This window comes from Argiope bruennichi, chromosome 4, assembly GCF_947563725.1.
Source record: "Argiope bruennichi chromosome 4, qqArgBrue1.1, whole genome shotgun sequence".
In the NCBI taxonomy this organism is placed as follows: Eukaryota; Metazoa; Arthropoda; class Arachnida; order Araneae; family Araneidae; genus Argiope; species Argiope bruennichi.
Window position 1 is genome coordinate 24,568,528 of NC_079154.1, and position 14,865 is coordinate 24,583,392.

Below are 14,865 nucleotides of genomic sequence, written 5' to 3' on the forward strand. Positions count from 1 at the left end.
AGATATAATTTTATGCATAAAAGAATAAGTAATAGCTATATACAAAATAAACATTAGTAATAAATAGCTATATATAAAATAAAAAGAATAAATAAAAAGTTATTTGCTTATTAAGCATCAGAAACCATTGAGTTAAATATTCAATTCTTAATTAATTCTTTTTACAATATGTATGACACAAAAAACAATATCATATAGAAGAAATTATATAATCTCTTGCAACTACGAATAGAAGAGAAAGTATGTCTGTCTGTTGGGATACTACAGAACAGACTAGTGACTTAGAATTAGCATAAATGACACTTTGAAAAGCAGAAATATAAACACATTTATTTATTTATTTTGAAATTTTAAATAATTAAAGTTGAAATAAAATGTTGGTGATTTTTTGTAATGATTCACAGCAATGTTATTGTAGGAACTGAATTTTATAACTTTCCCAAAATTGACTTTTTAATTATATCACTTTAATTGTGCAATTTTTTCCCAAATTTTTTATAATTAAAAAAAAATTTGCATAATTTTTTACGAGATTTTATTATTGCAATGAAACTTTTCATCTACACAGTTTGCATGAAAAAATCAGAAAGTTAAACTCATTACAAACAACAACATGCAGTTTAAAACAGCATACCCAAACAAAACATTTTCTTAAGACGCATTTTGTATTATGATACTCGATTATATTATGATTGTTCATGTACCCAATAAATAAAACATATATAATGCTTTAAAATAACATAGCTTTACTGACTGTCACAATCTGAAGCCTCAAAGATATTTTGCTAAGATAATAATGGATATTAAAACGTGCATAAGAGGTTTAAATGAAATTAAACCTAATCAATAATACACAAACCAGATAGCCACTAAAGGCAGCTAATTTTAAGTAAATAAAATTATGAGAAATATAGTTTTTCATATAAATGAAGTTTTTTTAATGTAGTCTTAACATATAAGGTATTAATATTAATTTCATATTAATACTTTTTATATGTCATATGAATTTATATAAAAATTTAAAATTTAAAAATAGATATTACATTGCTTTCTAACAATCATAAATACTTAATGCATTATATAAAAGAAATTCTTAAAAAGAGATGTTTACTGACAAATGAAAATGCTAGAGTTGTAATAACAATATGAAGAGTTTACAGCTAATGTGATTTACAGAACAGAAAATATTTTATTTATACTTTATTATTATTTGTAAAATGCAATCTCATAGACTAAATTCAGATACTTATTTACCTTAAGTTGATGCTTCTGAGAAAAACCAGCACTAGTAGCAGATTTAGAAGCCTGGCCAATAAAACTCATAACTTTGATCATAGGTTTGTAATGATTCAACATATCGGTAATTTCTTGAACACTATCTCTATATTGTGAAAATATCATTACTCTGGTATCTTTAACTAAAAAAAATAATCATAATTATATATTTATAAAATTGGTACATTAAGCAAATATGTATACATTAAATAATTAGCAATGAAATCAAATTCTAATAACTTTAAAAAAATGTTTATAATGAATATCAATAATGCAATCAAGATTAGTTTACTGGTATTCATTTTATATGATTTTCATTTCAGAAAGCAAAAAACAACTCATACCTTTGTTCACACAATTAAAATGCTGTAATACAACTTCTAATAATTTTTCCAATTTTGGGTGTCCTGGCTTTTTACCAAAACTATTAGATCCCTGGAAATAAAAACAAATATAAACTAACAACATTGAAAAACAGCAAGAAATTATAAAATGCATATACATCAAAATATATTTTTATTGATCTCAGTTTTACAGGCTTACCATTATTTGATTTCCTTCCATGTTTTCAACAATGTAATTTTCTTGAATTTCTTTCAACAAAACATCGAAATCATAATTTTTCTGCAATTCTGATCGAGCATGTGGAATGGATTTCTCACCATTAATTATTCCTGAATGAAAGCAAATTTTTCATCAATTTGTTAGTGTATTGCATTAATATATATATATATATATATATATATATATATATATATATATATATATATATATATATATATATATATATATAAAACTTTTCTGAATTTTATACAAAAACATTTTTGGAAAAATCCCTTTGATCTTTTTTTTCCCCCACATATTGTTTAATTATGTATCTCCATAAAGTATAGTGAAGGAAAAAATACATCTGTTAAATATATATCTCTTACCACTGATAAATTTGCTCTTAAATTTGACTCTGATCTACAATTTGATACAAGAACAATAAATAATAATATAAAGTTTCGCCCATCTATAGTCTGTGTAATTTCTGTAGATGTTTCACTCGTGTTCCCTACTCTTCACTCTTTCTCTGTTGCCATGGTTTCAAAAAATCTTGTATTTTTTTCCCGACCAGTACATTTCAGAAATACCTTACTTTCAGAATACCTTAACAGCTGTGTTAAAAAAAAAAAAAAAGTGACACTGTTATCTGCCTCAGCATTCCAAGGCAGACAACCAGTAACGAGGTAGAAAATGTGACCTTGAACAGCCTACAGAAAAAACACAGACTATAGTGTTGTTGAGTTTTGAGATATCACATTTACAAAGATATATGCAATGACAATGTTTCCAAAAACGCTTCTATGGATACAAGTAGATTTAAAACAATGAAATTTATCAACATTCTAAAGAAAAAATTTTAAAAACAATTATTTCTCTCTACATACATCATAGATGAAAAAGTTAAAATGAAATGTCTTGTAGCATGTCAGTCAACATAGATAAAAACTGAAATTTTAAAAAAAAATGAAAGAAAAAAAATAAGAATTTAAAAAAACTGTAAAAAATAAATCTATTATTTTTGTCAATTTTTCAAAAAATAAAGTCTTTTTAATAAATTAGCACATTATATTGAAGATATAATTTCTTTTAATTCTTTGAGTTTTATCTTTGATTCCTATCATTTATGACTATATCTTTCCTAACAATGGAATACATATCCATGTATATAAATTGATATGTCTACTACTACTACTACTACTACTATTACTACAACAACAAAAAAGATGTTTAGTACTCTTTTCAACATACTCAAAGTTTTATCATTTTTGTATCAACTACCAAATGAATATTGATTAAGAATGAACATTTAATCTTGATTCAGAAAAATTATTTAATCCTATTATAATTTACTCAATGAGAATTCAAAAAAAAAAACAGCAATAAAATTTTAAAAATGAAATATTTTTTCAAAGTAACATGTTTTTCATACAATTTTGAGCGAATTATACTTACTTAAAAACTTACTAATGAAGGAAATATTATAACACTGAAGGGAATTTTACAAGAATATTAAATTTAATTACACATAACAAATATATTGTTTGATATTTGACAGTATACTTATTTATAGTATAATGCATATCCACAGGATTTACAGGCCAAACTGTTAACTTTTTAAATCAGAAATATATACTTAATAACACCTCTTTATTTAACTCATCAAACTTCTTTACATGTTTTAAGTAATGTGAATGATTTCATATAAGGTACAAGGGGTAATTATCATGGCTGACACTCTAGTGATATTTTTATAGTCCTAAATATCTGTATATTATTTGATTACTGACAGAAAAAATAACTATCTCAGATATAGTATAAATTATAAACAAAGGTTAATAAGTTATAAATTAGCCATCAGGACCTTATACTTTAACACTAGAAATGTGTAACTAGACAATATACGATAATCTCATAATTGAAGCAATATAAAGTAATGTTCTTTTGAGCATATATTTGTAAACAGATTATTTTAATAATTTCCCAGATTATTTTAAATTAACTAAACAGATTATTTTAATAATTTTAATATTTTAATAAGTCCCCCCCTTAGAGATAAAAATATTGTGAAATACAACTTTGGCACATATTTATTTTTGGGGGGTCATGTTAAATATAAAGTGTTATGCATTGTAATTGGTTGAGTTTGAAATGTCTTCTACAAATCTTTCATTAGAAAATAACTCAAATTAGACTTCCTATTCCATAAAAGTTGCTAATATCTTACATATTGTTATTTTTTACAAATAGTCCCATATGGTAACTTACCCTAATGGTTAAATTAAATTTGCATATGTGAATATATGCATTTGTTAAATTACTAAATTTAACAAAATAAAAATTGACAAATTTCATATCATAAAATAAAAATTGATGTTGAAAATTGTCAAGAAGTGAATGATGTAGAAACTCAATTTATATATTATTATAAATGATTTAATTTTTCATTATGCATGCCTATAGTAAGTTTCATATTATGATGCATAATCTTTCAAGTCACAAGTTTTTTTTTTTTTTTAATTTCTACGAAGTTTCAATTTTTAACTTTTATAATTCAATATTTAAAACATATTTTTTTATACATTATTTTATTTCCACAATGATACAAAAACGCTCTTAAAATTTTTTATAAATCATTTTCATTACAAAGAAAATATATTTGAAATTAAGGAAAAAGTACTACCATTCAGCATATCAATTTTTGATAATAATTTACAAATTCTAAAAAAAAAAAATCATTCACACAATAGACTTATTGTGTGTTAACAATTAAAATAGAATATGCATGCAAAAAAAATTTAAATAAAGAGGAGATAAGAATTGTAACTTTGGGTGTAGTAATCTAAAACATTGAAATTATGGTTTTCAGCTTTGATAAAGAATGAGAGAAACAGAAACATCTTCAATTCCTACATCTTAAAAATCTATGAAGGTACATAAAAGGAGTTCAAAATCCTTTCAAATTACCTTAAGGAATAGTGCAAAGTATAATCAACTAATCTTACAAATTCCACATCCTTAATGGTAGTTTAAATCAAGTCAGCATATAAACTTTTTAAAAAATGAGCTTTTGAAATTGTAATTATAGAAATGATACATTTGATTGGAATGCTGATCCTACATGAAGCTAAATCTAAAACAAACAGAGATTTGATAATCAAGTTATCAATTAAAGAGTTAAAAGTTATGCACAACTCATTTTTCATGATGTTGTAAATGATATCAAACTAAAAACAGATATAGCTATGTTTTTCTAGTGTATTAAAAAAGGAAGGATAAAAATATTTTTAGAAAGCAAAAAAGACACAAATCAATCTAAAAAATATTTTATGACATACCTGTTAGAAAGTTGTAAAATGATCTTGCACCATGCAATAAAAGCAATTCATATGCATGATATAAACTGATACACAAAGAAAAATCAGCCATTATAAGTCCATATGCAAATTTGTCGATATTACTTGGTGGATGCTGGCTGAAATCTTCCCGCATTTTCAAAACTTGAAATTTTGATAAAGAACTAGGGTTTTTGGCTGTCATTGCTCGTCTTTGAGTTAGACGCTTCAAATAAATATTGATAATCTAAAAAAATATGTTATTATATTTGTGATATATCTGATTAAATTGTCAAGGATAATATTAGAAATTATAAAAAAAAGCAGCATTTCAGAAGTTGATAAAATAAGCATCTTAAATACAAGTTATTTTTAATCTTTACTAATACATGTATTGCAATTAAAGGCACTGATTTAAAATATAAAATTAAGGTTAAAGAAGTTGAAAATTGTAAAATATGAAGAGAAAAGGCAAAAGAAAAAAATGGAAATTAATATTTTTTATATTTAATCCAGAAGAGCATAATGCAAATTTAATTACTTGTTATAAATTTAAAATAAAATAATTAAAATTATAATAAAATAATATTTTGAAGGCATTAATATATAAGATTACATATCACACAAAGGTTAATAGTTGATAATCTTGCATGAAGATAGAAGGCATTAAAAAAGTTAATATCCAAACTATGTAAGTTTAGAATAATGAAATCATTTTGTAAAAAATAATCATAAAATTTTAAGGTATAAAAATACTTAAATAATGTTAAAAGATCAATGAGAATGCTTCAATGAGATTTATGCATATTTAATAAATTTCTATTCATTTAATATTAAAATTAAATATGTTTAAAACAGAATTGATTCAACTGCCAAAAGAAAACAAGAGTAACGAATGAAATAAAACATTCAGAACAGAGGAATGTTAAAATATATCTTACATCCAGAAATCTGCTCTTGATTGATAGAAGTCTGTCACCAAGTGGTACAACAATTTTTTCAATATCTCTTACATGTGTGTATGGCTTCACATCATCACTATCTTCTGTACGCATCTCAACATGAGATATTAAAAGATTTGATAACAGAAGTTTTACAGCCTAAAAAAATAATTAAAACATTAGCAAGGAACAGGGGTGTTTGTGGGACCCCAAAAAATCCCCTGAAACTTTTACGGACTTACTACCGACATTTTGGAGTTTCGAGAAGGGGGGGGGGGGGGAGAAATGAAAAATTACAATTATGAAGTATTGAATGACCTAATTATAAAAGTTCAATGAATTACTTTTTTTGCAAAATTAAGACCTTTGAACCCAGGTCACGTGATCGCACATCTGGTCGAACGAAGTCTCTCCCTTTTTTTTCTGCCGCGCCTACTTGCCGAAAAGAATCCAGAAGAGAATGTCCGAGAACCGGGGGAATGAGTCATAACTCGCAATAAGGAAAGAACAAAAAAGAAGTTTTTTCCCCCTTTTCACGCATTATCACTACCTTTGGAGAAAGAAAGGAAAAGTTTTCACCACACACACTGACCTTGCGTTTTCTGCTTTCAAAGCAAACAAAATTACCCAGATCAAAATAAATAATTCATTATTATTCCTACTTCCTTTTGAACGACGATCCCAGGAATTTCCGGGTATCGAAGTTCAAAATCCCCGGAATTCCGGGGTTTCCCCGGAGCACAAACACCCCTGAAGGAAAAAAGATTAAAACAAGTTTACATGAAATACTTTTTTAAAAAATATAATTTTTTTTAACAATAAAAAATTGTAAACATAAGAAAGCATAGTTATAATGATGCATTTATATCAGACACATCTAGAAAGTAATTAGATAGTAGTAGTACACAAAATTATAATAGAATAACTTTAAAATATGAAAAGGTCTGAAACAACTTTTTTATATTTTTTGAAAAGCTCTTGTTGTAATACTGAATGTTAAGGAATTTTATAAAATAGGAAAGCAAGTGGTCGTCATTCATAGCTACACCAGAACAAAAAGAAAACTAGTTCAAATGCTCAATCAGTCTTTCTGTTTATCAGCAATATATAATCAAGCATTACCATATAGCAAATCCAGAAAATTAAGATAATTTTTTTTTCTTTCAGATAATGCAGTATAATTTTCTGAAAGTATTGCAATAATGCAAAATATTTATGGCCTCAGTTTTTAGTAGGAAATAAACCAATAAAACTTCTTTTATGTCCCACAGCACTATAATTTTTCTGTTCAGATAGTGGTCATAAGCTTTTTTTGTTGGGGGAGAGGCTGTTTAAATTGTGAGCCTAGAGCGTACTATTTTGATTTGGTGAGAAATATTCACTCATAACTAGTAGTCATAAATTGATATAAAGCATCTATAGACCTTTTCTGTGTAGTATTGGTTATTTTCACTGGTAAAATTCCACTTTGGAGATGGATGAAAAGCTTAATAAAAAATAAAAATTATCCTAAAAATGGTGTTTTTAATGAAGCAGTCTTCAATACAATAGAAGAATAACTTTTTTAAAAAAATGCATTTTCTAATACCAAAATGGGACAATTTTAAGTACACATATTATGCCTTCAATTCCCTAATGTTTGATTTAGATTTAGATCTTATAAATTAACATATGTAAAAAATTTTAAAGGTACAGGTAATTCAACAGAGATAAATAAAAACATTATGTAGATATTCAAAACTGAATAAAAATTTTTACCTGAGTATCACTACCTGGAGTAGCTGTTAATGCTAAAATACGGAAATGAGTTGTATAGGCTTGAAGTTCTTTTATTACCTGGAAGATAGAAAGAAAATTCCATGAAAATGACTCATAGTACAAGGTAGATAAAAATATTAAAAATTAACTCAGAGTAAAAAGTGTTAATATTATTATACAGAAGTGAAAAATGCATGTTTTAATCACTCCAGATTTCATCAAATTTGATTCATTTGAATCAAAATATTTTCATTTACAACAGGTTTAGTATACTTGAAAAGTAGGAGCACAGTGAAGACAAAATGAGGAACACTAACATATACAAGCTTCAGACAGGATTTAAAAAGAGTCATTGAGAATTTATAATGAACAGCAATAGAAAGTACTAATAAAAGAACCAATCAAATATGTTTCATATGATAGTATGATTCTGAAAGTAAATGATGTAATTGTAATTATATTAATTTAACAAAAAAAATAATAAATTCTTGTGAAAACTTCTGGGATAATTATGAGTAATGTTAGAAAAAAAAAATTTTTTTTTTAGTGTATTCCCTTGAAAAAGATATGCAAATTATGGTTAATGTGACTAATAGAACGAATAGCTACCAGTCCATGTGACAAATAATAATTGTTATCAGTAATTATTCATCCAAATCAGCTAATTGTAATTGATTGTAATATATATGTAATGATATTTTAAACTCTAATTTCAATTCTAATTAATTCAACTGAAACTTTGTAAAAATTATTGTGTCTGCGGTTCCCACGTGCTGAGTAAAGGCATAGAGAAACACTGATGTAAACAGATTCTTCTAAAAGACATCTCTGTTTCCCTTGTCAAGGTCGACACGTGAGAAAAATTCCAAACAGAATTGACACATATCAGAAATCTCATGTTATATAAGACCAGGGATAAAATGTTCATCAGCTTCAATTCTTTCCTTTCGCTCTGTGTCATTCTGTGTGCTCGTCGCTCCGGCTTGTAAATAATTATGCCTTCCCAGGATGGATTAAGGAGAATAAAACGAACTTAAAAATGCAAAGTGTCTTCTCTATTATTGAATCTGCCTTCTGCTTTCAAAAAATATTGCTTACATTATATATATAATATGAAATATTTTTGTTTTCATCATCTTTTACAGTTCTAAAAGTAATATAATTGATAAGACCAATATTTCCTTAATATAATGAAGAAGCAAGTTATGTTTACTTTTAATAATTTATATTTCATCATAACTGATCAAACAATTTCACACAACTAAAACAATAAAAAACAATAAAATATTTTATACTAAAAACAATAAAATTCACTAAAAACAATTTTCACTAAAAACAATAAAATATTTTATACTAAAATATAACTTCAAATCTATTTCCTTGGTTAGACAGCAAAAAATAATTTTTTAACAGCAAAAAATTTTCTTCTTTCTTTTTATGTATACTAAATTCATACAAAAATAAAAATCAAATTATATATATAAAGAAAATACAAATTTAAATTAAAATGAATTTTTGCATTTTATCAAAAAAGACTGTAAATAAAAGTATAAAATAAAAACAAGATCTTTAAATTTTAACAAATAGCTTGAATAAAATAAAAATAATAATAAAATTAATAAAATTATAACACATTAAAGCTGATAGCAAAATAAAAAAATAAAAAAACAAATAGAGGGAAAAAATAAAAAGACTGAAAGAAATATAAACCTTTTCATTATACATTTAAGAACTAGAAAATTTCAAAGCCAATTTAAATGAAGAATGTCATATTATTAATTAAGGAAATTAAATGAAGAATGTCATATTATTTATAGCAAAAGAGTAATCTAAAATAATGCTAGATTAATAGAAAATATAATAACAATTTATTAATACCAATATAATCTTAATTAATTATAAAATAATAATTCTTAATCAGTTAAACCATTGTAATTATTTTTTAAAGTTTCACATAAATAAAAGATTCTTCTCAAAAATTACTTGGCAATAAGCATGATTTCCTAATGCCTTATGAGCTTCATCAACAACTAGACATTTGATACTTTCAGCTGGACAAATATTTCTAGCCAAATCATTCACTAAAACTTGGGGTGTTAGAAAAAACACCCTTTTCTTCATCCACATTCTTTTTCGTTCTTCAGGTTGATTAGTTCCTAAAGGAAAAATCATAATAATATAAATAAAAGTGAGACAGTAATAAATAACAAATACTTCAGCCAATCATTCTACAGAAATCAAGAAATCATTCTCAATAATAAAAAAATATATATAATTTATAAAAGATATGCTCAGGAATTAAAAATAAAAAGTAGTATAAAAAAATTAGACAAACAGCAGGATGTAAATAATCCATTTTCATATTAAGAAATGTTTAACCTTAATAAGTACATGGTTTGATAAAAAGAAAACAAATTTTTTTAATAAGCATATCATTTATTTCAATATTGCTTAAAGTTTTCTACTTTAAATGGGGCTACACAGTTTTTTTTTTTTTTTCCTACTTAGCATTAAAAATTGTAAATACTTAAAAAAGCTATTATGATTAAGACATTTAATAACAGCTTTTAAAATTGCATTAATTTTTTTTATTTGTTCTTATTACAAAATATATATCTCTTATTTAAATGCTAAGTAGGAAGTCTAAAAAAAATTAAGTCAAAAATGGAATAGACAGAATTTAGCTTTAAACTGGAAAAAAAAAAGTAATATGTTAAAAGTTTGGCAACATGGTTAAAAATTATATGAAGCACTAAAAAAAAAATTCTGAAATCATTACATAAATAAGAAGTTTCCAGAAATGGAATAAAATGAAAATGGTATATAATTTAAAAGTAAAATATTAGGAAAAGATATTTTATATCAGCTGGTGTAAGCACACCTACTATGACAACTTATATCAATATAAAAAGAAATAAGCATCTTATAAATTTGTGAATTTATTTAACTAAATAATACAGAATAATCTTAATATAATATAAGCTCCATATATTTTATATACAGCAAATATACATTTGACATATTCAAGGAGGAATACTGGAGCATTTGAAACTTCTTTTTTACTCTCTTAGACCCAAAATATGGCATATATTAAACAAAAATATTGAAGATCAATAGATAGAATAAATTATTTAAAAATCAAGTAATACAGTTTATACCAGATAATAATTCTATTAACAAGTGATAGTAAACACGCAGATATTATTAAATAATAAATTTCTTATAATTAAAATAATACACCTTTAATGTCTGACAATTACATGGAATCAATGAACAAGAAGTTTTATCTAAGTGATTTAACTGAAATAAAATATAACCATTATCTCCAACGAACTAGCTGGTCAGCAATAATGACTACTTTTGAATAAATAACAAATTTTATATAATATATCCATTGTATCTATAAACTTGGCAATTTTCATCAGACTAGTGTTGTACTGCAAAGAAAGCGTATTTAACAATTAGAGATAATTACAAACAAATTTTCTATGTCCTCAAGAACCACTTGACAAAGTCAGATCCCATTTCAAATGAGATTATATTGCTATGAATCTATAAAATAGCACCCCTGCCATGTTAGTCCCATTTCTGGAAAGATAGATTTACGGGGATTATTAATGAATGCTGATTGGATGCCAAGTCAATGACTCCAATTTTGGCAACAAAAATAGATTTTGAAGAATGCAAGAATGCTCTTTTAGGAATCGAGATCTAAACAATTCTATGTGATGACATAATCTATTGACTTCAAAAGGCAATGCGTTCTCATGAGAATAAGCTCTCTTTCTTGAGTTGTATATGGGAAGCAAGATCTAGCTGGCACTCTGAGTACTAGTACTATTATCGAATAAGCAATTTGCTGTCAGCTTGTATTGTGAGTTTCTATAAAAGTTATTCACTGGTTATACTTTCACTGCAGTTTTTTTTATACTTGTGTTTCATATTTTCAAGTGAAATAAAGTATCATTTTCCATTATCTAAGGTGATGGATTTCTTTCCCTAATTGGACAATTTCTATAATAGTATTTTAATTTATGTTTACTATGAGTCAACTTACTCTACCCAACTAATAATGCATCCTTGCATATATGTACATCATAAATTTAGAGAAAAATTATTTTAAAATGTATACCATATTTTTTTGACATAGAGCGAGTTACTTTATTTTCATAATATACAAACAATAGAAACAATAAAATTACAAATTAAGCTAATTAAACTAATGCTAGAAATTAAACTAATTAAATTAAAAATTAAACTAATGCTAGAAATGATCACAAAATGTAATTAAATTACCAGTCATTTGCGTAGTATCTGCATGTGAAATTCCAGTCACTTTATAACATGCATCAATTTGTTGTGCAACAAGTGGCCGTGTAGGGGCCATAAAAATAATTTTTCCACTTGGATACCATCTATAAATATTGTACATAACAACAGCAGCAATAAAAGTTTTTCCCAATCCTGTGGGTAAAATAACTAGAGTATTTTTAAATAGAGCCTCTTTCACTATTGCAAATTGATAATCACGAACTGGGTAATTTGTGGGGTATATCCATGTTTTTCCAGCTTCATAATCAAATCCTTTATCAACCAGTTGGTCTGCCGTTTTGGAAAATACATTGTGCTGAAATATAAATAAAAGTAGAAATGAAGTCTCTAAAATTTACACTCTTAAATAAAAAATAAATACAAAAATCTATTCTTATAGGATCTATATATGACATATTACTGAAAATTAAAAGTTTTAAGTAAATTATAGTTAAAATTATTCAATCAAAAATTAATTTTGAATAAATTCAAGATCCAAAAATGGAAAGTCTGAGAAAATAAATATTCGACAATTTAATGCGAAGAAATCATCAAAAATCAAAGAATATTGGTAAAAATAAAACATCATAATTTCTTAAAAATATTGAAATTAATTTCTGCAGCAATATTATCTACCATAAATTATTATTTTGCCAGATTAATCATAAAATATTAAAATTAAAATTCAGGAAATAGCTCAACAGAATTTATTGCTTCTATAACAATTTTTAATACAGTGTATGATCCCCTTCAACAGAAATATGGACCCCACATAATGATATTGCTAAATTTTCCAAGTTTTTTATCCATTTTAATAGAATTTGTAATTTAAAATCATAAATTTTCAGGATAATCTATATGTTTATGTGATTTTATTATTTATTATTTTGTTTTTATTTAATTACTTTATTTGTATTTTTGTTTCTTTGTATATTTATTCATACAGTAAAGATTAATACTGAACATAGATGGCGCAGTATGCGCTAACCCATATGTATGTTTGGAATGTGGGGGAGGCGCACTTAAGCTGTTTTTGTAAAGACTTCTCCCTGAGAGTTGGTGTGAAACTGGTGCAAGTAGGCACCGCTCGCTCTTTTGTTAGCGGCAAAAAGAAGTATTCGTTCGCTCTTTGTTAGCGGCAATTTCTACTTTAATTGTATATAGTATTATGTGTTACCTTATATATGTGAAGTCATCGTCCATGTGTTGTTATATGTGTGTGTGTGCAAAATAAATAAGAAAAGAGACAAGAAGGCATCTTTCCTTGGCTTAAATACACACAACCAGCTCTACATATAAAATTGGAGGCACCGGCGAGATGTCAGCATGAGAAACAGATAAGTTTCTTTCATTTGTTTCTTATTATTATTGATTATTAATTTGATGTCTTTAAAGAGAAGAACATCTGAAGAGTTAATAAGAAGTTCTCGAATTGCGAGCGAACATAATTTGCTTTAGTTTCGGTTCCGTTTCGCAAACGATTTGTTATATAATTTCTTTTCAACATGGACGATCCGAAAAGATATAAGGAACACATAACGCAAATTAAAGTAGCAAGAGGCAAGGTTAAGGCCTCCTTAACTAGATTAGAACATTCTGCAGATGAATTGGAATCAAGAAATGAGGTAGTGATTCGTTTGCAGAGGTTAGAAGAACTTTTGAAAGAATTCGAAAAATTAGATTCAGAAGTAACTATTGAGGATTCTGAAATAGAGGAATTCGAAAATAGATATTTTTCCTTGAAATTAAAGTTTCAAAATAAAATTGATGTCTTTAATACATCACAATTTACTTCTGTTGTAACACAAAATTCTTCAGTTCAATCTATTTCGAATTTTCGTTTACCAAAACTTACTATTCCAGTGTTTTCTGGTAAATTTGAAGATTGGATGAACTTTAAAGATTTATTTGTATCCACAGTTCATTCGCAGCTTTCACTAAGTAATAGCCAAAAATTTCAATATTTAAAGGGTTTGTTGTCTGATGAACCCGCTTCTTTAATTAAGCACATACCGTTGTCCAATGATTCCTATGAAGAAGCATGGGGAAAATTAATGGACAGGTATGATAAGAAGAAGAAAATTATTAATGCATTAATCAAAACATTTTTGGAACAAAAAGGCATCTCTCAAGCCAATTCAACGAATTTGCGAAATATAGTTGACACGAGTGATGAGGTTTTGAGAGGGTTAAAATCTTTAGGAGAAGAGGCATCTAGCAGAGATCCATGGCTAATTCATTTGTTATTGCAAAAATTAGATCCTGAAACAAGAAGACTTTGGTCCGTGAAAACGTCAGAAATAGAATTTCCTACGTGGGAAGAATTCTTGAAATTTTTAAATACCAGATGTTCATCTCTTGAATTAATGGTTTATAATGAATCTGATGCTAAAATTCCTACTAAGTCTAAGTTTGTTGCATGTGAAAATATTCAAAGAAATAAAAGTGATAAAAATTGTTTGAAATGTTCGGGAATGCATAAATTGTTTAAATGTATTAAATTTAGAAATATGGATTTGAATGCTCGGAAGAATTTTGTAAAGCGAAACTATCTTTGCTTTTTATGTTTGAATTCTCATAAAATTAAGGATTGCACTAATAGCCATTTAAAGTGTACAATATGTAAAGGAAACCATAATTCACTCTTGCATGAAGATGTTAAAAGGGTAGTAAATAGTGCACGTGTTTCAGAATCCGAA

At 26.0% G+C, this 14,865-nt stretch overlaps 1 protein-coding gene across 3 annotated transcripts in view; it reads right to left on the minus strand.

Moving 5' to 3' along the window:
• LOC129965732 (uncharacterized) overlaps nucleotides 1-14,865 on the minus strand; it is a 33,404-nt gene that overhangs the window by 9,627 nt on the left and 8,912 nt on the right. For all 3 annotated transcript variants that reach the window (XM_056079861.1, XM_056079860.1, XM_056079859.1), the window contains 8 exons: nucleotides 12,152-12,482; nucleotides 9,839-10,011; nucleotides 7,856-7,933; nucleotides 6,098-6,256; nucleotides 5,160-5,403; nucleotides 1,819-1,949; nucleotides 1,620-1,710; nucleotides 1,255-1,418 (listed from right to left, as the gene is read on the minus strand). In XM_056079861.1, coding sequence (XP_055935836.1) covers nucleotides 1,255-1,418; nucleotides 1,620-1,710; nucleotides 1,819-1,949; nucleotides 5,160-5,403; nucleotides 6,098-6,256; nucleotides 7,856-7,933; nucleotides 9,839-10,011; nucleotides 12,152-12,482 — 1,371 coding nt within the window. The remainder of the gene's footprint in view (nucleotides 1-1,254; nucleotides 1,419-1,619; nucleotides 1,711-1,818; nucleotides 1,950-5,159; nucleotides 5,404-6,097; nucleotides 6,257-7,855; nucleotides 7,934-9,838; nucleotides 10,012-12,151; nucleotides 12,483-14,865) is intronic.